The following is a 27833-nucleotide window of genomic DNA, read 5'->3' on the forward strand; positions in this document are numbered from 1 at the left end:
GCTGTGTTAGTTACTACCTACCTTTTCAGAAAGGTCACATAATATCAAGACGTGCACATAATGACTGCAAAAGAAACCCATGAAATGCACGTGACCAGCAATTTCTCTAACTGTTTCAGAGAGCAATGCAAACCACATTAACACAAGCTAACAGCACTGGTGGTCCCCTCTGCGCACTGCAGATAAAACGGCCCAATTTCATTCCTTCACTTCATTTCAGAGTGCTCCAGATCCTTCTTTTATATGTTTTTACAAGAACTTGCTGATGGCTTCTCTATGCTGGACCACATCTCTAAGCCAGGAAGAAATAGAGGCCCCGACTCTTCCTTCTTTTCCCTCAGGATGCAAGGTATCAGTAGGGTACTAAAGACAGATGAACCTTTTGCTTTTCTCTCTGTATGTTCTGAAATACACCCCATCCAACTACAGGAGTTGGAAAAGCCAGAGGCCATAAAGAAGCTGACCCTCAACAGCAGAAGTACCAATCCCAAAAATCCTTATACACATGAATTAAGACCAACTATCAGCCTGCAAAAATCGCTTAGTAGAACAACAGGTTTAGGAAAGAAATGCATGTGTTCTGCTTCTCACAAGTCATTTATTTTTAGAGCTAGCAAAGAAAGTTTTCCATTAAAACAAGAAAAAAGATCTACATAAATCAGTTTAGGAGCTATTCACAAACAACACATACTGCAAGAAATTTATACATATATATATATACGTATAAAACAAAGAGATGAGACAGGAAGGTTTTTGTATAATGTATATAAAATACATATATAAAAAAATCTTACTTCCAGATCTACTTCTTCAACAAAGATGGTATCAGATATATATTTCCTGGTGTGTGGTGTAACCAAACTGGTTTAGGCATCTTGAATAATGAAGACATTGCTACTGTTATTATAGTGTCATATAAAAGTAGGTAAGCAGCTGTAGTCTAATAAACACACAGCTGAACAAAGGAAACTGCTGACAAGTTGCAATCTTGTTTTAATGTAAATTCTCATGTGTTCACATCATATTTTAATTGTACACAATAATAAATAAGCTTCTGTCACTAGCAGTTTCTCATAAATGGGCTAATGCTAATTATCCCTCTATTTTCAACCACATGCTTTTAGTGAAAAGATTAATGTCAGGGAAAAAACATGAAACTAATGAGCTTTGCAAGTCATTTGACTGACATAAAATACTAGTTTTCTTCAATTGATTTTACTAGTTTTATATGAAAGCTGTGACAACTCTTTCATAAAACACCTCAATATTTCAACCATTAGATCTAGTAATCTATTAATTATGTAAGAAATGTATAACCCGTTTCCCTAACTTTCTCTCGAGGATTGTTGTGTTGGTGAACTGAGGTTCAAGATGCGCCACTCTAGCACCATCTCTGAATTTAAGAGCTAGTCCTTCTTACATCTGGAAGTATGTAATTAAATACGGATAACAGTTTCCTGTTCAGTTTGTCCCTTGTTCTACAACTGGCGCCTGTTCTGAAATCTTACTAACCTGACAAAGTTAGACCAACTTAGATAAGATACCTCACCTATAAGTATGAATGTCCAGGGAATGATTAAGAAGAAAGAGCTCTTTGATCCACTCAAATTTGCCTTTTACAATTTTCACTTTTTCTCTGATTAATCCTTCATCTTAAATTTCCAGGCAAAACCAAGACTACACTGAGTATCATATAGACATACAACTCAGTACACAGAGGTGCTGCTCACAATCATTATGTGGTGGCCCTGCAGACCACCCATATATACATTCTACTCTGTAAGAATGGTGCCAGGTCTGGCAGGGGCACAGCCACAGCACCATGGAGGAACCCACACAGAAAATAGCGCTCATCATTCTGAAACAAGGCCTGTCTAAGGTCAAAGCTAGACCTTACTTAAGTATAATTCTTTAATTAATTTTTCCTCGCTATAAGGTTATATATAAACCAAGAGGGTTGCTCCAAAAGCGATGCTCCCTATTTTATTATCTTGGTCCACAACATCTGAGGTGGACATTGGTGGTATGGTTGTAGAGGTTCAACCTGCCCACCAATTATTCTATTACCTGTTGTGACTATGTGACAGATGGCAGCAGAGGGGCAGTCTGACAAAATGGTGTCTGATATGGAAAAGTGTCTGAAGAAAAGGGGTGGAATTGCATTCCTTCAACCAGAAAAAATGGCTCCCACTGACATTCACCAATGCTTGTTGAATGTTTATGGAGTCTAAACAGCAGATATGAGTACAGTGAGGCAGTGGGCAAGAGTGGGTCACCTCCACTGGTACAGATTTTTCTCAGTGAAGCATTCAGCGTCTTGTGCATCACTGGCGACAATGAATAGCTAATAGTGGTGACTATGCTGAAGAGCAGTGATTTGTAGCTGAGAACTTACTCTACCATAAAGTGCTATTCTGCTTTCTGTATCTGTTGTAGTTTTCGTTGAAATAAATAGGAAGCATTATTTTTGGAGTGACTTGCATGTTACTGAATCATCTGGATAAGGCTTCAATTAAAGTTGTCAGAAGTTCTCTAATCTCACTAATAATGCTCCTTACACATTCCACTCCACATCTTGACACAGTCCTCTGCACCTTGCCTTACTTACAGGTGTCCCAGAGTCATTAAATCACTGTCAGAGTGATTACATTTGCATTCTACTTCCTCATCCAAGTCAAACTAAAAGTTTCATCATTTTTGAAGCCCCTGAAGTGCTCTACAAGGTATTAGGCAATAGCTGAATAGAAAGAGCTTGGCAGATTTACATTTGGTTATTACTATTTTCTAGTAGAGATAGACCAATTTAGTTTGCCTCTTCTCAAAGCCATTTTAACTGTGTGGATGAAAAGCTCAAATAGATCATTATTAGGTTCATCATCCATTTAAAAGAGTTTGTTAAAAGGGGAGTTAAACAAAAGACACACATGCAAGGTATAAAGACAAACAAAGAAACAAACAAAAACAGAAATACTTTTTGCTAGGACTCAAAAGAGCCAAAAATTTGGGATGGGGAAAAAAGAGAAAATTCTGTAGCCCTGATATTGAGGAGTCAGTAATTAGTTAGACAATTATATTTCCTGTGGAATTTCTAGAAATGGATTTGGAAAATTAAGGTATTTCAAATCCTATCCATTTTAGAAACTTTGAACTGTTATGTAAATGGAAATGTTGAAAGTAAGAGTTATCATTTAATGAGAAAATTTTAGGGGATTACAAAAAATGTATATGCTTAAAGGCGTACAGTCACAAGCACAGAACAGTATGCTAATGTAATTATGTACTCTTGAGATCATAAATAGTTATGCAAAATAAAAGTATGAAACTGCAAGAAGGGGAAGAGGATCTTGTAGGAACCTGCAGTGGTCAAAATTAAGATGGGAATAAATCTTAACATTCTTGCTCCTTCACATTTCAACATCAATTCCCACAAAGCTTTCCAGTCTCATTTAAGAGAGAAAGAAAAAAAAAAAAAAGTAAGCTTCAAGAAAGGTCAAGAGCATCTGGTTCAGGAGCTGAGAGAAGAATCAAAAACATGTGAGTAGATGTGGAAATCATGTAGAAAAAAAAAAAGGCATGGGGAGCAAAGGATCCTAATAAATATAATGATGAAGGAGCAAGGATATGATATAGAGACTAGAAGAGTCTCTAAAATCATTCATTATTAAATAACATCACCTTCGAAATGTAATATGTATTACATCTTGGAATTCCAATTACATGAATAAATTGCATGAGCACCTCTCTGATGTCATCAGAGCTCCTCAGTGGAGCAACAGTCCACTCGAGCAATCCTGAGGGCATGTTATTTCTGAAGTCTTTCAATGACAGTTGTAATTTGCTTTTCAGCAGCAAGAATTTTCCTCACCAACCTGAAAGAATTATTGCTATATTAGCAGAGTTGGAGTAACATGTATCTGACTGATATATGTGGCACAAATTACTCTTAGCCAACTTCTAGTTATGGATTTTGAAAATAAATGTTGCGTGCCATTTCATGAATATATCCCCGCTTATATTGCAAATACATAAACTGCAATATTAGTTCAAGATGACAAAAGGGGGCACAGGTCTTTATGAACAATTATTCCTTTTAATCATATACAGTAAAAACTGCTTTTTGCTATGTTTAAATAGCAAAAAAAAAATAAAATAGCAGTACTTTAAAGAAAAGTAGCAGAATAAGCTAATATACTCATTTCCACGGGAGTTATTCTATCATAATAGATTAACTTGTTTTTAACTCTAACATGATTTGTGTAGACTTGTACTCTAATAGGAATAAGTAAAACACACACAATCACTGAGGGCTCTTAGGTAATGTTTTCAGACTGATTTGATGCTGCTTTCCCAGGAAGCCCCGCAGAGCTGCTCTGCTGGGGCACACAAGCCAGCAGTACATGCTACAGCTCCTCCAGGACATCCTGCTGCTACACCTCCCCAAGCCCACCGTGAGAAGAAGTTCTGCTCAGGGCACATTTTGTTTAGCCCAGGGATGGGCAGGTTCTGATATCATGATCTTCTGACACAATTCCAATATGTAATAAATCCATGCATTACAATTCTCATGGGTCTACAGCATAAAGATCAGATTTCTAGTCATAAGGTGCAATATTCTGCACTTTGGAACGCATCATTTCGACTCATCAATATATACTCAGGTTATGGTCCACAACAGCTCTCTTGTTATTACATACACTAGTATTTTGCCTAAAAAAAAAAAAAAAAATTGTTTCAAATCATTAGAGCTATTTGATACCATAAAATGTCATGCATCTGATGATCCATCCTCTAAATGATCGCTGACAGAGGTATATTTTTATTGATGTTAAAGGATATGGGTAATCAGTTGCTTTTCATGAGAATTCTTTGCTCTCAAAATGCCCCCTGAAAGATCTAATAAGGCAAGCTGTATAAGCAGAGTAGAGCTGGTATGCAGATTATGGGACATTCTTATCATCATATGAACTCATCAACCAGGCATTATATCCCAGAGAAAGCATCTGCTGTACGAAATGTAGGACAGTAATTCACAGTCCATAGAACATCACATTACCAGAAATTACATTTGTTATAAATGTATAATTATGTTCATATAAAAACATTACATTTTGATAGTTTAAAGAAATGACAGCACTGGGCACTTCATAAATGTTTAACTAGTATAGTCTTCATACTTTAAAATGCAGAGGTTTCATCACTGAAGATGTTAGATTGAATTACTGCATGAACTGGGGAGGGAGGGCAAATTATGGTAGTAATCTACTCAAAGCCTAATCTCAATGCATACAAATGCTATTTTTAAACACAACATTGTTCGAGAACACTTACACAAATCACAGACTTATCTGAAATTGTGCAGCATCATGTTCATAAGGCCCAGATATGGTTATTATAGTTAGGGATTAGAAAATGAGTATGGGGAACTTGAAAAGCATGCACTAACTGTTAGTGAATACGTCAAGCAGCCACTAGGTTCATGAGGTATCCAGGGACGTTAAATGTTTTGTGTTCTTTCATCGCATGTATGTTATGACTGATGCCTCTAAAATAATTTTCAACTTTGATTTTTCCAATAAGCTCTACCTCCTTAAACGCTGCCTTCCTCTGACCACGTATGGTCATATTGCTTGGTCTCATTACCAAGACCAGCATACTTTTTGTTGGATCTGTCATATTTTCACTCATGATTTCCCTCTGACGGCCTATACTGGAAATGCTCTATGAATCTACATCTCCTGTGCCTCACTCACATGCTTCAGAGTCCCACACATCCTCAAAGCTTAACGGTCAAGCATTGTCTCCCTCTACAAAATATCCCTATAAGCACTTGAACTATATTCCCTGTTTATCTGCATCCATACAATATATGTTAGACCAAACTCCTTGTGAACTGCAAATTTGCTCATGATATGATTTTTGAAAATACAAGCTTCTCAGCTGTATTTCAGCCTTAGAAGATGAAGAGAATATGGATCCAGACTAAGTGAAATCCAGATGCCATATTAAGAACTTGAAATATATGCAGAAGTCAATAGATAGGGAAAATATGAAGGAGAACAACGAAGTGCTCAAGTTTAATTAAGAGGACGTGTCAAGCCCTTTGACTCTGGTCTTGCATTAGGTCATTTAAAAGACAAAAGAAGGACCACTGCTTCCCAGTAGGAAATTTAATTACATTAGATTTCTTCACAGCAAATGGTAGTTAAATTTTACTTATAATTTTACTTACATACTGAAACGCAATGGAATACTTCACCTTCAAGAAATTTGCTGAGTTAAGTGAATAGATGCAATAAGAATGGGAGATTTTGTTGAAGGTTTCACAATAGGACATTGCAAGAAGTCACACAGAACCTGGTTTCTTTGCATACTTCTATCCCATCTTCAACACAAGCAACCAAAAACGTTCTAGTTTCTGGTAATGGCTTCACATTAAGACTATATAAAGACTAAGGGTTTTGAAACACTGCTGTGACTGTAAGAGTTTAACTTTAGAATAAAATGAATATACTTCAGTATTAGCAGTCAGGTGCAATGAGTTACGCTCCCATTCTTGCTTTCACAGAACTGAACACTGCCCAACTTTTATAAATGATGGTTATCTTTGTGTCAAATTATTTCCTGTTTGAGAGTGTTGGTGTCAGGCAATTTCTTGAGCTTATTTTGAAGACAGATAGCAAGCTGGATTGCTCTCTTGAGCAAAAAATGACTTTTTACCGTGTTTGCACTGAGCTTACCACAATGAGGTCCTGTTCTACCGGCAGTAATGCGATTCAGTTATGGTAATAATGATAGCAGTAACTACTGCTTATATGCTCCCATTAACAGACCCCAGAAATACATGCACCAGGAATTAACATTCCAGCTGAGAAAATATTTTTGAAAATTTAATTGTATTTTCTTACTGTTGGTGGGATCCTCTTAAGGAAAATGTTCATGGTATCTATTATTTCTAATGTGAGGACCATTAAATGCTTTACAAACTAAGTATCATAGGAGCCTAAGCAGGTAGGAGAGTAATATTAAACAAAACTGCTATGACAAATAAAAAGCATCAAAAGTAGGATCTGTCTAGCTTTATAGTAGAAAGGTATCAGCATCAAACAAACGCTAAGGACAAACAAAAGAAAACCACTAATATAGACCTGTGTTTGAACTTCTGAGTTAGGAGCAGGCAATGTCAAGATATGATTCGCTAGCAAAGCAGGTGTTTATGTTTGATGGAAATACCAAAGTGCAGGGTGCTCTCCTCGATATGGACTTTCCATGCTGTGCAAACTCCTACATGCCTCCAAAAATGCTGAGTTAATTGCATTTTAGAAACATCTTTATCATCCGATTTTATGCATCACCGCTTAATTTTCTGATTTTACCACAGGTAAATATATAGAACAGGCTCATGGAATCCAGTTATCAGCTGGAGGAAGAAAAATCTCAGCTTAGAATCCAAAGTTGAAATAAAATTTTAATTCTTACAGCTAAAATTTCTTGGCTCTTCAACTTGAGAATACCTCAAGTCACATACAAAAAAATAAAAAATGCTGTGGTTAGATATGAACATAGGAACACATACCATATGACAGAAGGGGAATCAGAACAAGTGTACTCAGAGAAGTACAAAATTTACAAGCAAAAGAGGGCTTTGATACAGGCAGAAAAAGGTGATCCTATAAGCCTGGACAAAATTGTCCCTTCTATGAGAAGAAATAACCAGAGCATTTCTGTACCATCTGGTCCTTTGGACCAAAAAAACTGGAAACTTCTCTGCCATCTGGTATCAGCCACAGAAATTCTGGTCAGGATTAATAGTGACAAGATAGGGGAAGATCAGAATTCCAGAGGTTGCAGTAATGACTCACACTTGCTGCCCATGGATACCTTATCCTAATTAATTTCATAAGGCATAAATATAAGTACTGAAATAACTGAAATACATCCGATGGCTATACAGCTTCAGAACACTGCATTTAAGAATTTTGGCTAGCTGAAAGAGGGATATGGTAAAATGCAAGGGAAAGTTAATCAGGAAGAGAAAACATCCAAACAAAATTCTATCAGTGCCCTAACAAAGTAAATCTGAATACTGAAATATTCTTCCCTTTCTTCCAATAAGACATTACCAATCAAACAGAAAGGTCAAGACACAGCCAAAGTGACATTTTTATTAAAAATAAAACACCAAATGACTCAGATAAGCTGATCAATTATGAGCTCGATTCACTGTTCTGTAAACAATAAAATACAGCAAAGGGGACGTACCACAAAAGGGAAGTCGGCCTGCCAAATGCTAGATTTGTTCAAGCTATACTACATCAATTTAAATCATTGTTTAATTGCTGTTTGAATTGATGTACAGGCCTAATCATAACCACTGTAATACATTTTAGCTGTGAACTCCATGTACTGCTTCTTGACCAAAGGGCACGGGATGACCCAGATCAGTGGATCTGATTCCCAAATCTCCATCTTGGAGTTATGGGGTTTCTTTTAAGAAGTTTCATTAAATTTTATTTCAGTCAGAACGTATGCAAAATTCACCAAGCTGTATTTTAAACCCTGCTTTGCAACTAAGTTAAAGCCAGCAGGGAAGGAGCTGGAAGCACACCTCTCACTGCCCACAGGCCCTCTAGGCAAACCTGGGAAGGGGAGGCACGCAGGAAGGCAAGCAGTTCATCCCCTTTGCTTTATTGCAGAGGCTGCAAATACGATGGTTTAAGGTTACCAAGCAACAGCACTGCACAAATGGCCTCCCTATCTGCGATCTCTGGAAACACTCTCAAATTTCATTAAAATTTACCCGTACCTATTACACCAAGGCCTGTGAGGGGTTTGTAAACAGGGAGAGCCTCTCAAATCAGAGGAAAAGGAATAAAGAAATGAAATGGCATTAGCCTTTCCATCGGTCTTCTTCAGAGCATTGTGAGAAACTCATCCTGTCTAAGATAGGCATGAAGTGTGTTTTCTTCTTGGGAATCTTTAGTTCTTTATGTCTAAAGAAATACTTCATCCTACCCAAGCATGTTCTTCTACTGCAGACTGAAGCCACTCAATGATGTTCTATAATGAAGAGATACAAGCTTGCTAACAACTTGAAAAAAAGCAGTACTAACGAAGGGAAGAAATTGTTTCTGTAAGAATGATCCAGATAGTAAGAAGATGTATAATTTCATGAAAACATATCAACAGCCAGTGCACTTATGGCAATACACATCAGTAACCCACAAGCAAGTATGGTATTCAGAGTCTAACAAGCATCTCTGTCATAACATCAATCCTCAGAGCAATGAAATAGTATGTATTGTGAATAAGGTATTCTTAAAAGATTCAGATTAGGAGAAAGATGTGTAAGAAGTTTTTCTCCACTTAACTGAGGCTAATTGAGAGAAGTACGCCCTCAGAGCAGATGTGCCAGCAGGTTCATTAGCTTTATATGCTCTGGAAAAGCAGACTGCTGGGAATTGCCACACAAGCACCTCCTTGTGGTGCTGAATACCCAGAGTTGAAGATGCAAAAGGGACACTGAAAATCTCTTGGGATTTTGCTTTCCTTTCTCTGAGGCAAGCTCTGAGCAGACATTTGTGCAGGAGTTCACTGAGGAGGAAAACTCCAGTAAGAAATTCAACTTTCGGAGGGATTGCAGAGTTGTTACCTCATATCATACCGTATTTCTTTTCAAGCTCTAAGTGTCTTTCCTCAGAATGTGCAATCAGTGATTAAGATAATGAGGGACTAGTCTGAGAACTATCATAGCAATTTTTAATAAATATATGGACTTTTGTCATAGTGCACGTATCATGGTTCTGGCCTTATCATCTTTCTTCACAGCCTAACACAATTTGAGAAATCCTCCTACATATCCCCCACAGGATATCTGACACACAGATCACTTCTTAAATGTCTAGTTGCTCAAAAATAAAGGATGAGCTACTTTTTGACAGTTATGATATGCAAATTAGTGACAATCAGGTTCTAGAAAGAAGATCAGAGGAAAAAAGTGTGATTTAGGTGGAATTCAAATATACTTTTTGACAAGGACTTAAAGTAAAAGTCACAGAACAGAAGTTCACTCTGCACAGTGAGAACTGCCTGTTAGAGCCTAACGTTTATTCTTTTTTCTCAGAGAAATTTTTCCTTATTACCAGATAAACAAAATAAAATAAAAAAGCGTCTTTCTCTTGTTTTGAAAGATGAAACATCTTATTTGCCTGTACCGAGCTATAATCTCACAGTGATTATGTGTCCAGTGAAAAAGCATTGGCTAGTTCTAAAAAGTTCTGGTGATAATCACTTGCTTTCACATTACAATCTAGATGTTGATTTGAGCTGGCAGGTAGACATTTTTTTGTGGGGAAAAAGAAATTAAAGTCTTCTAGTAAAGTATGCAGAAGTTGAACTATATGCTTCCCTCATGAAAATCTCTCCCACTTCACAAAGAAGTACTTTAATATAGGTGATTCACTGGACTGTAACAAGATACATTATATTCTCACAGCAGAAATGAAGTGGTAAGATAGCAGTTTCCACAAAGGGTGGCAGGAGAGGCTTCTAAAACTAAAAGATGAAACAAGACCACTCTTCTGACATTGCTGTTCAGTTACACAGATGTCACTGAAAATTTGAATAGCAGTATTGTCTAAGTCAAGATGAAGAAACCAGAACAGGAGAGTTAGCAAAAGAGTTGAAGGAAAAAAAACACCTGTTTCTTTGACTCAGTGATTTTATACAGTTTGTCCTTTGTATCAACGCTAGTGAGAGAACAACCCTGAAAAAGACTGTTAACCTGGGCCTGACAGAGTCAAAAGCTTTGGAAACTAGGAGTTCATTGTAAAAAACATAGAGAAGATGGCCAGTGCTGCCTCTTCTAGGCTTTTCAATGATCCTTTCATACATAGTTTAAAAAGTTAACTGAAAGTACATTTTTTCCTGTTTTTAATTCTAACAATTTCTTTTTACAGTAAAATCATTTCTTCAACATCCATAAGCTACAGTGCCAAATGGGATCCACCCAAGGGTGCTGAAGTTACTGGCAGAAGTGATTGCCAAGCCAATTCCAATAGTGCATCAGCAGTTCTGGCTACATCAGGAGGTCCCAGCTGGCTGGAGGACAGAGAACATAACATCCATCTACAAGAAGGGCATGGAGGAGGATTTGAGGAATCACAGGCTGTCAGCCTGAGCTCAGTGCCAGGGAAGGTCATGGAAGAGATCATCTTAATTTGCCATTACATGGCACAACCAGGACAATCAGGTGAGCAAACTTGCTCACCATGGGTTTGCAAAAAACAGGTCATGCCTGACTAACCTGATCTCTTTCTAAAATGATGAACTTAGGGGGATGAGGGAAAGGCTGTGGATGTTGTTTACATGGACTTTAACAAGACATTTGGTACTGTTTCCCACAGACTTCTCTTCAAGAAACTGCTGATGGCTTCTCGTGCCTTGGACAGGTGCACTGTTTGCTGGCAGGATGGCCAGGCCCTGTGAATGGCCCAGGTCCCTGTGAATGGAGTTACTTTTGGTCTGGTAGCTGGTCTGTAGACAGCAGTGGTATTTCTCAGGGTACTGGGTTCAATTTTGTTTAACATTTTTATCAGTCAACTGGATGAGGGGATCAAGTGTTCCCTCAGTGAGTTTACAGGCAACAAGAAGTTAGGCAGGAACTGCTTGAAGGTAGGAAGGCTTTACAGGGATCTGGATAGGCTGGATCAATGGACTCTGTCCAGTTGTATGGCATTCAACAAGGTCAAGTGCTGGGTGCTAGGGTCACAAAAATCCCATGCAGTGACACTGGCTTAGGGCACAGTGACTGCAAAACTGTGCAGAGGGAAAGGATCTGGAGGTGTCAGCTGGCAACTGCTCAAACAGAAAAAAAAAACCAAAAAGGGTCTGTTCATGTACCTTGTATTAATAAGTACCTGTACTTAGATTTCTTCTTGACATAGTCTGACCTAAATCTGTATTTCTGATTACAAATGAATATAACAAAATTGTAGGGCAAAAATCAGTGAAGAAAGTGCTGCAGGAAGTTTACTCTGTTCCGCAGTCAATTTGCTGGACAAGTTGCCAGATGAGAAATGATCACATTAGAAAACATCAACTTTGTCCATAAAAAGCTTACTGGAGGCAAAACCTCATAAATACTATTAGTTAAAACAACATAAAAATATAAATTTCCATTTCATCAAGGTTAGACAGTTTTGTATGCTGAGAATTTCTCTGACACGGTTTTAAATTGAAGATTCTGATACTGGGAGATGCATCTCTGCTGGCCCTCTGAAGATACATGAAACTCTTAGACAAAGACTAGCTGGTCTTACTGCTATGCCATTTTCCTATTACAAGAAATACATACCATAAAGACAGCTATACCATAAACAATAATTTCTTTTTACAATATCCCTGTCTTGTGTAAGCAATACCTGTGTCTCTATTATCAAAGTTAATGTGATCACATATTGAAAAGATGCTTGGTACAAGCACTGACTGGCAAGAATAGAAACTGGTGCACTTAGTGATCCTCCTATTAAAATATTGCTCAGGTATGAGCAATTTATGAAAAAAAAAATTGAAAAATGACATTCAAGGCTTTAAAATTCATCATGAACAGATGATGTGGGCTGAATGCTTGTTAAGTAGATATCATTATATTTCTATGTCTTTTGTGATTATGACAAGATAATCATCTCCTCTGAACAGGGCATTTTAAGGTATAGAGAAATAATGTACAATTTATTAAATAATCTATCAAATTATGTATGAACCTTGCTTTCAAAAGAAATCCTATGATCTCATTAAAGTAATTACAGAAAATCTGCCTGATATAAATAACAAGTACCAGCATTGCTGGTATACAAGAGAATAAAAAATATTAGGATCTTCCAGTTCAAAAGGTGATAGTGTAGCTTTGTTCTCTTAAGATAGCCAATAGGCATTTCTATGTTAAACATCCTGTGTGCAAAGCCAACTTTTGAATCACAGCCTTCAAAATGGAGGGAGATGCAACCACTCTGTAGCTATGCTAATAGGAAATAATCTGGATATGTTTATTACAACCTCCTTTCTCCTTCCTTTCTTCACACTTTTTTGCCTCTTCCTCTTAATTGTTATTGCAGAAAAGAAACAGGAAGAAAAAAAAAAACCACAACAAACAAACAAAACTCTCCTAGCCAGCATAACAATTACACAGAATGAGAAGCAATGGAAAAAATAAATAGGAATTGTCTTAAATTTTTTGTTAGATTTTTTTTTTTTTTTTAGAAAAGCATGAGCAAATAAAGGAGATGAAGAATTCTTAGGATGATAACCTGAATGAGAGAAATCACCAATTTTAAATGCCATTCCAATTTCAATTTTCTATATTTGTGCTTCTTCTAGGGAAAGATAGGGCTGAGCAAAACTGGATGCTTGGTGAGAACAATCTACATACCAATGAACTTCAAATACAGAATAACATTTTATTCATCAGGAAATCAAAGCCTGTGCTTCTGAGCAGCTATTTAATGATACAAAGTTAACTCTTCCAGAAGGCTTTCAGGAAACTGTTTCAGTACTTCACAAAGCTGAAGTACTAAATAAATATATAAATAACATGAGTTAATTCAATAGCTGAGGAGCAAAGTGAAATAGGAAAAACTCAACGATTTTTTTTTTGTAAGAGGATTTAAAAACAGAAGCTTTCTCTCCAGAGAAATCAACTAAAGTTTAAAGACATGGAATTTAACTCCATATATTTTGTTTTCAAAATTCTTTCATACTCCTTTTACTTTGAAAGGAAAATTACAGCCCCCAAAATATCAAATGATAAGAAAAACCTGACGTGGAATTTCAAAATGCTTAGAGGCAGACTCACCAGTCTCCTTATAATTCTCAACAAAACCTTCCGATGCCGTGCATCTTTTCTGGATTTCAGCACTTCAGCAAAGCTGTCCATGTTTTCTGGAGACATGCTCTCCTGACTGTTCCCTCCGTACAGCTGAACCAGCAGTGATAAGCACCGTGAAGCATTCTCAAATATTTCAATATCTTCACTGGGAAGCTAAAAATGAACAAACAAAAATTAAACTCCAATTTCACAAAAAATCGCGTATCATTGAAAATTCAGAAGGGTATTAACATGAACACTGAGGCAGGAAAGAGTCGTTTCTAGTTGATTGACTCAACATTCCATTAAACTAAGCTGTACTAAAGTGATGAAAGTATAATTAAATTATATCTGCTCTTAAGCAGCAGTATAACTGCGCCTTTGTTATAATGATATCAAACAGCAATATCTATACCGACATCGGAAAAGCACTCAAAAGGTTGCTCCCAACTCTGTTATTTTCAGATCATATATTTAGCTTTAAAATAGAAGCAGTAAGATCAGAAAGTACTATTACAGTTATGATATCTAATCTTCTGAATAATGCATACTGTAAAACTTCATTTAATTATTTCTAAGCCAAGTTTATAGCTTCTGGTTGAGGTAGAGCACAGGCTATCTAGTTACTTAAAGGGTTTAAGGAAGTCACATTAGCAGGTGTATTTTGCAGATTGAATTTTTTTCTTTTTTTTTTTTTTTTTAGCTCTTCTGAATTCTAGCTTTTCTGTATTGCTTTAAGAGTGGACATTGGAGCAGGTCCTGGCAATGGGGCAGAGAAACTCTTGGGAAGCAAAATAATGGAAAAGATTCAGGGATATGGCTACTAGTCATCTTTAAATGACCTTCTGGTAGTATGACAGCACTGTCAAAATCATTTATATCATTCTTGAACAAACAGTCTGGAAATCACAAGCAGAGAGATTACATTATGCTTGGTTTTGGCACTGGAGGAATAACACCAGGAACAAAATGCTACTTTTGGTGCACCCTGTTCAAGAAAGTTAGTGGAAAAATTATAGAAATTTCTTGGGAACAGTTAAGAGGATGATAGATTGAATTGGAAAACTGAACAGCTTAAGACTGAAGGAACTCAATCTATATAGCCTATCAAAGGGAGGGCTGAAGGGCACTATGATTATATTCTTTTCCTCCATGTGAGGAAAAGAAGGCTGAGGACAGGTTAATTTCTATGCATGGAAAAGGTCTGGTAAGAGATGATGGCTCGAAACCTTATCTAAAGCAATTCAGATTAGAGAGAAGATTATAATTTGATTTCCTTTTTATTCCTTCTTCAATAAAGGCAATTAGCCACTGAGACAACTTCCTCAGAACTGAGACAGATTCCCCACTGCAGAGAATTTTTATATCATAATAGTCTTTTTTTTTTTAAATAATAATAATTTTTTAAAATCTCTTTGCTATAGTGAAGAATTAACATAGAAAAGTCCTACATCTTGTATTACAAAAGACAGTAGGCCAAACGATTACAACAGCCTTTTCTGGCCTACAATCTGCAAACAGAACAAAACGTACCACTGCTTTCCTTACCAACAAGCTATGGAAGTGTGAAAACATTTTATTATTCCTACTCAATTTCTTAATTCCAAAAACATGATCTAATCACAAAGAAGCTATATTACAATATGGTTACAGCCTACTCTTACCAACAAGGTAAGGAAACAATCTGTCCAACCATTTATATAATATCCCCAAACGATTCCAGTAATGATTACTTATTTAAACTGAAGTATGAACTTCCCCATTTTTTCATTTTAAGGAAAACCCATACAGTTACTATAAATAATCTGGAAACATATCATCAGATGAATACTCTTTAAATACCCAAGCAGCAGATCCCCAGGGATCCGCATGCAAATTCAAATCTGCTTTCCATTAGCTTCACAGAACTGGCTGTTTAAAATAGACTGAACTGAGATGTAAGCTCTGAATACATAGCCCCGAGACATATCACATTCTATTTGACCTAGTGCTATGCGAGTGACAGGACCACAGCAGCTATTTCTTTCACATCTTTGCTGTATGTTTTCTCTTCATTTCTCTCTAGGTGATACACATTTGATTGCTTCTTTTCCAATATCCGGAATTATATCACCAACATAAATAGGAAGGCTTCAAAGGGGGAAAAACTACAAACAGTAACAAGCTTTATAGCTGTAATTATATCTTCAGTCCTTATCAAGCCAAAAAGAATTCTGTTGATCTCACTGGAGGTTTTGAGTTTACTTTTACTTCCTCCACTGAAGAAAAATCTGACTAGATAAATGATGGGAAAACGACACCACTTTAATGTATCGCTCTTATCCCTTTTGAAAGGGGCACTGTCTAACTCAGAATTGGTTACTGGGTAAGTCCAAGCAGGTAAACTAATAGCTTCCTGAAATCGCAGAATATGAACTAAATTCAATTTTCAAGTGTGGTTTGTTGAATAATTAAGAAAAAAGGACAAATTTTAAAATCAAAAACAGTGAACATTTGCACAGATTATGTCCTTGCCCTGGTGCTGCAGTGTAGGCTAGCTTCCTGATTTCCATAAGCACAAAATTCCACGCATAATCTATATTCTCAGTAGCCATACTTGGAAGTGAGATTTTTCCCAAGGTCTTTTGTCTGAGATATTCACTAAACATCAAACTGAGGAAAAGAAAGGTGTCAGTCTTTGCAGAGGACTGCTCCTTCAGAACCTTGCATGAAGAAACACAAAATGATTTTGCTTGCCTCCTCCTGGCATGCCCAACCTTTTACCATTGCTGTTGCTGGCCTTTTTTCCCACAAAAGGAAACAAGAGAAAGAAAGACTAAAACTCTCCTTCCAGTATATCCTGGCATCAGACATTCTCCCACTTTACAAGTTATCAAGCTGTCAGCAACCATCCTCCAAACCCAGCCACCGGCATCACTCCAGGGTTCACACTGTTTGCCAGCTGTGGCATAATGCTATTCATTCACAAATGCTAATAATGTTCTTCATCCTCTGTTGTATTTCAGGCTCTTCTGCTTCACAAGAGACACTTTGAGCTCCGGTGTTACCTACCGTTTGGGGACCAAGTTGCTGTCATTCTGGAAAATTGTGGGGCAAAACACAGCAAAGGTTTTGAAAGAAGAAGACAACAATCTGGGGTAAGAAAAGATGGGATTTACTCTGGAGTGGCTGTGAAGCATTGACCTACAGTCTAACCCATCAATAATTAAGCAGGGAGAGGAACCGTCCTTCAGCAAAGCACTTACAGAGAAAAATGCTTATGCATACATGCTCATAAGTCCTACCATTGGACTATTTCTGTAGTAACAAGCAGAGATTCAGATGTTGTGCTATAAGCTGGTACCCTGAAATGTAACACTGGCTGCCAGTCTGTGTAAGCACTTTCATTGAGGGTAATAAAGAGCAGAGGATCTGAAGAAAATTGTTGGCATGAACAAAAGCAATGACTTAAAGAATAATAAAGAAAGATAGTAAAGCTATGAATGAAAATTCAGCTTTCAAGCAAATAGTATCTCATGCCTAATAGAACAGAAAAGCTATAATAATAATGCCAGACAAAAGAATATAGATGGTTGGTCCATCTCTTAATAAGCTGGAATAATGCCCTCATTTTTCTAATCACAATTCAATTTGATATAAGGAAGCATATTTCAAATCTAATGCATTTCAAGCTTTTTGTGGCAGTATCTACTTAAGTTTTTATTCTCTGAGGGGAGGAGAAATGCATGAGAAACTGGAGAAACTCTTTGAGAAAAGATCTGCACCCTAATATTTCTTAATTACAAGAACGAACTCTAGTTGGCTTTCATTTCTTTTTTGCTTTATCTTTGAGGGGATTTCAGATTCAGCAAGGTAGAAATACTACTACTCTTTCTCCATAAAGCTGTTAATATTTTAGGCTAGAGTGCATCCTGAAAAAACATTCCGCATCCTAAGACAAATTAAGGAATGACTGAACTCATCATTTTTGCCATTCTACAACTCAGAACTGTAGTTTATTTGGGCTTTTTTCAGTTCAAAATTTTAAAATAATGCCTCAAGACAAGATTTTTGTGCAATGAAGATTTTGTATTACTTTTACCTAATTTTTATGGCCAACATATAACCTCTTGTTAACAGGCTCATAACATAAAATTCCTTTTCTAAATGGAACCTGCTCTCTGTATCTTAATAATTAATGGGCTGAAAAGCAGGTTTCTTATTATTATACATCTATACTTCTGTAGTTTGTTGTCAAAAACACCTTCATTTTGAGCCCAGTTGCAGTGTGTTCATGAATTGCAAACAATTACAAGAAATGTGTGATCCTTTTGGCTGAAGTGGCAGTTTTCACACCCTTAGAGTTGTTACAGCATCTAATTTTAGAGCTACAATGAAACTGTCTGGATTACCCAGAGGGGACACCATTTCAGTGCATTAATGAGGTTAAACACAAAGTGAGTTTATTACAATAAGAGATAGATATTCGTTGAACCATGAATGAGATGAGAGAAAGTGTGGTACAGGAATCACCATTGGGAACTACAGAGGAGATGATTCTACAATTATCAAACAAAACCAAAAAGCAAAACACTACTATTAAATCTGCTATCTGTACTGTTCTTACTAGTAAATATGCACAGTTTAAAATTAAAGCAATATATTTTGGCTTGGGGCAAAATTTTTGTCCTTATACCTCAAGGAAAATAACTTTTAGAACAGTATACTTTCAGTTCATATTAATCTAGTCTAACTGCTGAAAAACTAAGTTCCTATTCTTAAGTTCTGTGCTTTTAACAATTATTTCCTCTGTTGTTTTGATTGTTTGGTTAAGATACCTTTGTGGAAGAGAATTCTTCAAATACATTCCAGAGACATTTCAAATATAATCACAGCAATATCACAGTGAGGTATTATGGGATAACCAGATAGTTTCACCAAGGGCAGGTCCTGTCTGACCAATCTTATCCCATTTTATAATGGTGTTACTTTGTTTGAATGAAGGGTCACTAATATAATCTATCAGTACTTCAGGAAGGCCTCTCACATGGTTCCGTGTAATATCCTTCTCTCCAAATGGAAAGGAATGGATTTGATAGGTGGGCAGTTTTATGGACTGGTTGTAAGATCATATCCAGGGAGTGATGCCCAATGGCTCAATGTCTGGATGGAGATCAATGACAAGTGGTGTCCTTCAGGGCTCAGATCTGGGACTGGTGCTCTTCAATATCTTCATTAATTACATCGACACTGAGATCAAGTGCACCCTCAGGAAGCTTGCAGAAAAATGCTAAGCTCCCAACAAAAAGGACCTGGGGGTACTGGTGGATGGCAAGCTGGATGTGAGCCAACAACGTGCCCTCACAGCCTAGGAAGCCAACCAAATCCTAGGCTGCATTCAAAGAAGAGCAGCCAACAGGGTAAGGGAGGTGATCCTGCCCCTCTGCTCTGTGCTGGTGAGGCCTCACCTGGAGTACTGCATCCAGATGTGGAGTCATCAGTACAGGAGAGACGTGGACCTGTTGGAGCACATCCAGAGCAGGGCCACAAATATGATCCTCTCCTGTGAGGATAGGCTGAAGAGAGCTGGGGCTGTTCAGCTTGGAGAAGTGAAAGTTCTGGGAGACCTGAGAGCAGCCTTTCAGTATCTAAAGGAGAGAGAGAACTATAAGAAAGAAGGGACAGACTCTTTAGTGTGGTCTGTAGTGACAGGACAAGGGGAAATGGTTTCAAACTAAAAGATGGGAGATTTAGACTGGATAGAAGGGAAAAGTTTTTTACAATAAGGGTGGTGAGGCAGTGGAGGAGGTTGCCCAAAGAGGTGCTGGATGCCCCATCCCTGGAGACATTCAAGGTCAGACTGGATAGGGCTCTGAGCACCTGAACTAGTTGTAGGTGTTCCTGTTCACTGTAAGGGAGTTGGACTAGAGTCCCTTCCAACTCAAAAGATTTGATGATTCTGTGAATGCATTATGCAGTCTGGAATATAAAGCTATGTCTTCCCACTCCAGCTACAGAACTGTCTGTATTCCTAAGAAATGCGAAATGAAATTTTTCACACTCTGTAAGATCATCATTCTGCAGTTATTTTCATTATTCATTGGCAAACATCTTTCACATTCTCTGAAACCAAAGTCAAGACACAGCCTTAGGCCAGGGGAACACTGAAAAAGAAAGGACCTAGCAGTACAAGGGGAAATGGTTTTAAGTTGAGGGAGGGGAGATTTAGGTTGGATATCAGGGGGAAGTTCTTTACTATGAGATGGTGAGGTGCTGGAACAGCTGCCCAGAGATGCTGTGGATGCCCCGTCCCTAGAGGTGTTCAAGGCCAGGTTGGATGGGGCCCTGGGCAGCCTGGTCTAGTATTAAATGGGTGGCCCTGCATGTGGCAGGGGGTTTGGAGATTCATGATCCTTGAGGTCCCTTCCAACCCAGGCCATTCTGTGATTCTGTGACCTAGAAAAGATCATCTCATTCATCATGTACACCGAGGTTCTGTATTTGTCCTCTTTATATTTGCACATGATTAATTTGTCATTCGGTAGTAAAACCCAGACATCCTGAAGACAATAACCAATTAAAAATTTTACTAGTTACACTATAATGCAGAAGCCTATTACCAGAAGACAAGAAAAGATCTCTCTCAGCAGTCTTATAAGCTCAGAAATTCAAGGGCTTACATCTAGGATCTAAATTTATAGAGAAACAAAACTCCAGTTTACAGGTACTGGCAAGGTAGTACAGCCATTCCAGCTTTCTGAAAAACTCAGTCAGCTTAAAGGAAGCTATCATGTATAATACGAGCCCTCTAATCTAGCAGCATAAATACTGCAGTATGCTAAGCGTTATGGAAGCCCATGTAATGAAGAACATCATGCTATTCATCTGCTGTGCTGATCAGATTAGCTAATGAACATTCAGAAGTAAAAGTTTGTTCTTTTTTTAATTATGAAGTTTGAAATAGTTTCTGAAAATCCACTGAAGTGATTTGAAACATCAGCAAACATTAAACTTTCAGAATAACCATTATACAAAAATAGTAGAAGGTACTTTATGTATTCCATAATTGCAAATTTCAGTATAATAATCAAATTAGATTTATGTTCAAGTGGAGAAACATTAGACAAAAAAGCTAAGTTTAATTAACTTTTAAACATGAAGCTGCTAAGCAGAAAACTAAATGCTCAATTAATTTTCCTCTTATTGATCAATTAATGGCAGACCGATCATGGGATTAAATATTGAATTCCCTATATCTGCAGTGTTTTCTGCATGACAGAATTTGTAATTATTTCTTCTTTCACATTTTTAACAACCCTGAAGTTTCATTTACATGCAATCTAGGTTTCCTACACTTGCTTTCTTATGCCCTATGTGATAGACTAAATCATAATTACAGAAAGGAAAAATTGATTCCAAGTTTTTGACATTTTCAAGCTTAACTCCATTGATTTTTGAGGGATTATTAAGAGAGATAAATAGACCTTCGAGAAAATAAATAAATAAATAAATAAATAGCCAAATCAATGGGACATGGAACAATCATCTACTTGAGGGATATGCATATCAGTGAGGGATAGCAATTATTCAAGGTGACATAAGAAACTATAAATATGGTAAGAAGAGTAGGAATAGTAAACTAGAGGAAAAAAAGCTGAAGTGATGGTTATTTCAGAATTAAAGACATACTTTATCTCCTGAGAATAAAGTTCACAAAGAGTGAAATGCCTCAGAACAAAACAAAAGTTCATGAAGCCTCACAGTTCAATACAGAGCACTACTCTTGCTAGCATCACAGAACTTAAGCTCAGGCAGGTCTGTTGGTGAGGCAGGGACCGTATGCCATCTTGAGAGGTCCATGAGACTTTATGACCATGCTGGCAGCAAGACACAAGAAGCTGTCCACAGTTAGGCTGGAGACAGGAATGATTAAGGCACCGTAGGCAACAAGTACCAGTATATAAAAAAGGAGTAACTGTGTGTAGAAGAACGAAGAGTCAGTATTCACCAAATGCAGTATTCTTCTTAAAGAATAAACAAGTTATTGGACTGCATGATGAGTGTGGGTCAGTGATGTACTGGTACACCAGCCATCAGCTGTGTACATCAGCTTGTGACATTCCCCAAGCATGGCTATTCTGTCTCCAGAGTCAGTACAGCTCAATGGTAGCAGATGCTTCCCTGCAAAGAGGTAGTCAAAACTCAATCCCTGCATATGGTATTTTAAAAAACACATCATAATAAATTAGCATTTAAAATAAATCAGCAATTTCCTTCCTTCTCACCGTGCATGCACATTTCTCATATCTTTCATACTCTGGTATGGTAAGAACACCTGCAGTGGCAGCTATTGAGGGTAGCTCTAAATCAATGACACAGCTTTCTCTCTAGCCCTTGCACCTGTATGCAAAAGCACCAGGAGAAACAGACTACAAATGCAGTACACTAAGAATTTATTCCTATGAAAAGGAATCACATTTAGATTATCTTTAACAGAATGAACTTAACACCAAAGAAATGAAGAAGCACCAATGTTCTTTTCTCTTTACCTTATGTTAAAACAAGCAGATTTTACGTAAGTATTTTTAACATACTGGAATATGTAGAAATAAAGAACAAAGCAAAACCTAGTGATAATTTGCAGCCACACTTGTGAAATACGGGGGCAAGTCAGAATCTAATCAGTACATGTGAAGAGTACAATTATCCTATCCTTTAATTACAAACTTTAAAAAAAAGAAAAAGAAAGAAAGAAAAAAAGACTTCCAGGTGGTACAGCCTGAGTTAAGCCTGGCCTCTAATTTTCTGTTCTTTAGGGAGTTAATGTAATTTAAATTTATGTCTAGCTTCATTTTAAAGGGGTGTTTGCATCTCTTCATGTCTTACTATTTATCATACATAGTGATTAAAAATTAATAGAAAGTAAATTAAAAGAATTGATAAAGATTAAATACTACACAGTTGAAATTCAGTCACTTTGTTTCAGGTCATTCAGTGAACATTTCCAAAAAGTCGTTTGATTAAAATAAATTCATCATAATGCAAAAGTCAATAAAAAAAAGGTACCACACTTTTCCCCAAAATAGAGGATGGATTGTGCTAAAGGTATGAAAGGCACCACAGATACTTATATCACTATATAACTTATACTTAGATGGAAAGGAACAGTTCCAAGACTGGGGACGGAAGAGTACACAATGAATCTGAAATACCTCTAAGAAAAATGACACAGAAATGATAGTGTGATATGGCACTGGGAAATTCTCACACACCATTTTCCTTGCTTTATGTTGAGTAAAAGGCAGAAATAGCATACCAGGCCCCTCAAAGCCCTGCTCAACTCAAGAAGCATTCCTCTGCTCTAACCTATCACACGCAGCCAATACAAGTCTCTGGCACAGCATGATGGAGTCTGAGCTGGTGGGATGCACCAGGGATGCTGCAGCTTTCTGCAGAGATTTCAGTGCAACACTCTGATGTCTAGCAAACCCTGGAAACAAACGGACTTTAGACAGACTTAAAAGATGATTACTGGCCACTAGAGACCATTCCCATTCCTAGATCATTCATGATCACATTAGAATCAAACTAAACACTTAAAAAAAACACAGGAAGCTCAAACCCAAGAAAATAATATTAAAAGTGATCACTCAATGCAAGCTAATTTTAAGTTTACTGACAGTTCTGCTGGTAGTTGTAATTGCTTTGGTAATTTTGAATATAATCCTTTCTCTGTACATTTCTCCATTCTTTGGGGCTACAATTTGCACACACATATTTATCATACCCAAGAACTTGGAGCCTGCCCTTGGCCCAGTTCTAGGTTTGGGCAGATGTCACTCGTAGCCTGCTGTGGCCTGGAAATCCTGCAAAAACTGTAAGAGTCCTTGTCTTATGTTAAGTAGAAGCTCAAAAACAGCAAAAAAAACTGTCAAACACAGCTCTAAGATGTTGAATTCAGTTGAGTAATTCCAACTGCAGTGACATTCCAATAAGCTTCCAAACAAGCAAATTCTCACCAGTTGAATAAGCAGGCTAATTAGGTCCGTCAGGGGTTTATTGATAAGCAGAAGGTCTTCAGCAGCCTGCGTGTCCCCTCCTGTGCCGGATTTCTGTGCCTTAATAAGATGAGGGGAAAAAAACCAACAAAACAGCCTCAGTGACTATTCAGTTATGAGAAACAAATTAGGTTCATTAGGTGGTCAATATTTGAATAAAAGTTTGAAGGAAACCTATATACTCCCTGTGTCTGCAACACTAAGCACAAAGCAAAAGCGACTCACACTGTCTCACCTGTTCTGCACAGGCTGAATATACCCACCCACATGACATTTATTCAGCTAAATGATATGGACTGTATACTCAAAAGATACTTCTAAAGCTGTAAATGTTTTATGTATTTGTATTCTATTTCAACACATCTATCTTAATATGAAAATACTCATTTTTTTTTCTTCCATTATTAGGAATAATTTTAAGCAAAACTCAAAAGAAGAAAATCAAGACAGCTGAGAGGTTATGATGCTCAACAGCAATGTCCACCTTTGCCCTTCTGACTTGCTTTGCATCCTGAAATATTCACAATACATAAATAGTTTAAATTCTTATTGAAATGGGAATAATAAAATCTGAAAGTGTGATAAGACCTGTTACTTCTTCGAATTTCGATCATTGTCTTCCCCTTCATTGAAACACACTGCCATCCCAGGCAGTGCTAGTATGACCCATCTGTGCCCCAGGGTACCAGCAAGGTCTTCTTGCAAGGTTTTTCATTTAACTTCACCATCTCGCAGCAGCTTTGGATTGTGACCCCGCAGAGCCTGGCTGTTAGAGGAAAACTTAAGCATTTTATCTAGAGGACACATTTAAAATTCATTTTGTATTGTTTCATTTAAAGTGCAATCCTTAAGCCATCACCCAGGTATAATAACCGAGGATTTTTGTTTGGTTAAGTGAGCACAAGAGCAGATCCCCAGAGACGGGAGACATTACTGCTAGAGCTGCACTGTTTATTTTGATGAGTTGAACACATAATGCCTTTCTTTCAGGAAGAGTTCAGAAATAAAGGAGCCCTGAAGAGCCATTTCTCAGTAATAAGACACACTGGTATGTCCCTCACTGAGACTCACCACATTGCAAAAGTCCAAGAAGGGCAAATAGACATAGTGCACAGAAGAAATAAAAAAATGAGTGCTTATAGTAACCAAGAAAGCCAAGTAAGCTGCCTTCACTTCAGCAAAATTTACAACAGCTTTTTCTGTTCGGTGTTTGAATCGGAAGTAAGACATCCTCCATCAGGGATATCTGACTGCTTCAAGTGGTATGTACTTAGTGTCTTTGAAAAGAGAGTAAATAACACACACTAGAGGAATTATACTTTATACATATAAAGGATGCACACCACACCTAAACCTACGCTAAGTCACTAAACAGCAACTTTACTTCTCAAATGCAGCTACTGTGGATCACCTGTGGAACACAATACGACAAAACTGCTCCAAAACAGATATCCAAATTAATCCAAACCTTAGTACTATTCCTATTATAATACATATACTTGGACTACAGAGGACAAAGTCTTGAATGAAGCCAGATATAGTTATCAGTACCATTCAGCACAAAGTAGTGAAATGGTTCTCACGTTTTGCCTATCCAGTTGGATAAAGCCATCACTTTACATATAAAAAAAATCAGCAATAAAGATTCAGGTGGACATCAGTGGCATTATCTGCACAAGTCAGCTTAAGGCCTCAGTAATGGTATTATGAGAAAACTTGATCCCCTAGTGCCATTCTAGCAGGTATCTTATGCAGAAGATCCCCTTGAAAACAAAGAACATTTGTTATCATTACCGTGATCCATTAAGTGACACAGAGATAAGGGAATATGCTGTAGATGCATGGTTAATAGCAGTCAGCAACTAATTGCCATCATTCAACAGGGCTTGCATACTGAGGTAGCTGTAGAACCCACAGGAACCCAGTGATGACTACTGCTGAGACCACTATGTCAGGGCAAGTGACCTCAGCTTAAAGACAGTTTCACAGGGGTACAGGACAGAGCTATACCTCACAACGCCAGCTGCCTCTTATCCATTAGTCTTCCAAAGCAAACCAGATTACTTTGACTGAAGTTGTAGAAAACTGGAGCTGGAGGTTTATCAACCAACTGATGTATTCATGTAAAATCAGAATCAAAGGTGGCAATGAATGCATAGATTTAAGTTAGAATTAATGTATCTAAATTAATGAGTTTCGCTAATATTACCAAACTGTGCACAAGGTCATCTCTCCTCACATGCCCTCCGGTATAATTGGCCTCAACACCCGCACAGAGCACAAGTACAGAGCTTGGCTCTCTATGATTACACAGACTGTTTCTAACAATATGACAATCAGCAATTAGCTTACAAAATTTGATTTGCAAAGTGATTCTTAGATGCGAAACCCATTACAGAGCCTGCTGCTAGAGGACTTGAAAAAGCCAAAGTATTGTACCATCAGATCTGAAGTATGTTTTATCAACAACAAAAACATTCCTAATGAAATATCTGTTTGATTACAGCTGATTATTTAAATCTATGTAGAAAAAAAAGTTCAATTTTCAATACTTACTTCATACTTTAAACTTCCTTAAAAAAAAACCCGCAAGTATAAGAAAGCCCTGCTCTGCTACACAGTACAACCTGGCTGCCATCTTCTGAATCTCTGTCCTCCAGATATACTGGATGTAAGAACATTCTCTGTTCTTTAATGGAAAATGAACTTTTAAAGTACTGTTTATAGCCCAAATACAGTAGTTGCTTCCAGCTGACGAACTACAGCAATTTGGTGGATCACTTAAAAACAAAGCAAGCATTGCCAGTTTAGCATCATATCTAAAAAAGAACAAAATATTCTTCCTGTTTTGTTGTTAGAAGTGTTACATGCAATTTCTTTGATTAGTATCTTTTTGTGCTCCATTTTTAAGGAAGAGGACGACTTCACTGGGAGAAGAAGCCCTATTAATGCCATGTTTTGCAGTGGTTCAAAGAGAAAGTTAAAACACTAGCAACGTAAGCACGTCGATGCACATGCAGAGGTTACATACTCTTCAAGCACAATAATCACATCTGATTTATAATGAAAAGGTACTGCTTTTTACGGAGTAATTTTTTTCTTTTAACATGAAGTGAAGGAAAAGACTTTGAACTATCACTGAGAAAATGTTGCATTAAGCTGCTTGTGGAGTACAGAGATGGAGCATGCAGCTAAGATCTGTGTTCCCAGCACAGTGGGGCTATAATGAATTTTCTAGCCAGGCAAATACACACATAGGGGCAAGCAGCTAAAAATACGTGCTATTCCCTTTCTACCAAAATAAAAATGTAATTAAATGAGAGTAGTGGTAAATTCACCAATAGCATTATAAGAAGGTATCTAAAAATATGTTTAAGATGGTTATCACCCCCAGGAAATGGACTCCATACCTGCAAAGTCTGGCGCACAATGTTTGTTGTGTACATCAGCATGCAGTGCAAAATGTCAAGCAGGGACAGCAGCAGTGCATTTGCTGTCTTGATGCTGCTTTTATCATCTGCCTCCAAGTACAGAGCCACAGTTTCTATTAGGAGATTACAGATGTGAGGAGCCAGTCCTATGCAGACAGTGAGACAAAAGGGAAGAAAAAAAAAGGCTATCAGGAAAAAAAAAAACAATTGAGAAGGTAGGCCAGATAAAAATAGTAGATTACAGAAAAACAAATTTCACATACACAATGAATATTTATTAATACTCCTTTTTTCCCCCTCTATTATCATAATTACCACCTCCTTTATTCTATTTGGAGCAGCTCATAGAGAGCTAAGCTGATACAATCTAATTCTCTAACTGCACAGAATATTATGTAACACTCATTAAATAAAAACATAGCTGGAATCCCAAACTTTTCTGTATCAAGAAAGAGACACAAGCCTCCTTCACGTTATCCCTGGTCACAAGAACCAGGCAGTTCC

General features: G+C 37.4%; 1 protein-coding gene across 6 annotated transcripts in view; it reads right to left on the reverse strand.

Moving 5' to 3' along the window:
* Nucleotides 1-27833, reverse strand: part of ULK4 (unc-51 like kinase 4) — a 219771-nt gene that overhangs the window by 39628 nt on the left and 152310 nt on the right. For 5 of the 6 annotated variants that reach the window (XM_010712967.4, XM_031553967.2, XM_085226515.1 and 2 more), the window contains 3 exons: nucleotides 27309-27475; nucleotides 23860-23958; nucleotides 13850-14035 (listed from right to left, as the gene is read on the reverse strand). In XM_010712967.4, the coding sequence (XP_010711269.3) occupies nucleotides 13850-14035; nucleotides 23860-23958; nucleotides 27309-27475 (452 nt within the window). Of the gene's footprint in view, nucleotides 1-13849; nucleotides 14036-23859; nucleotides 23959-27308; nucleotides 27476-27833 lie in introns of those variants that run through there. The other variant, XR_014883996.1, reaches the window with a different exon arrangement.

This window comes from Meleagris gallopavo, chromosome 6 (assembly GCF_905368555.1).
Source record: "Meleagris gallopavo chromosome 6, MGAL_WU_HG_1.1, whole genome shotgun sequence".
NCBI lineage: Eukaryota > Metazoa > Chordata > Aves > Galliformes > Phasianidae > Meleagris > Meleagris gallopavo.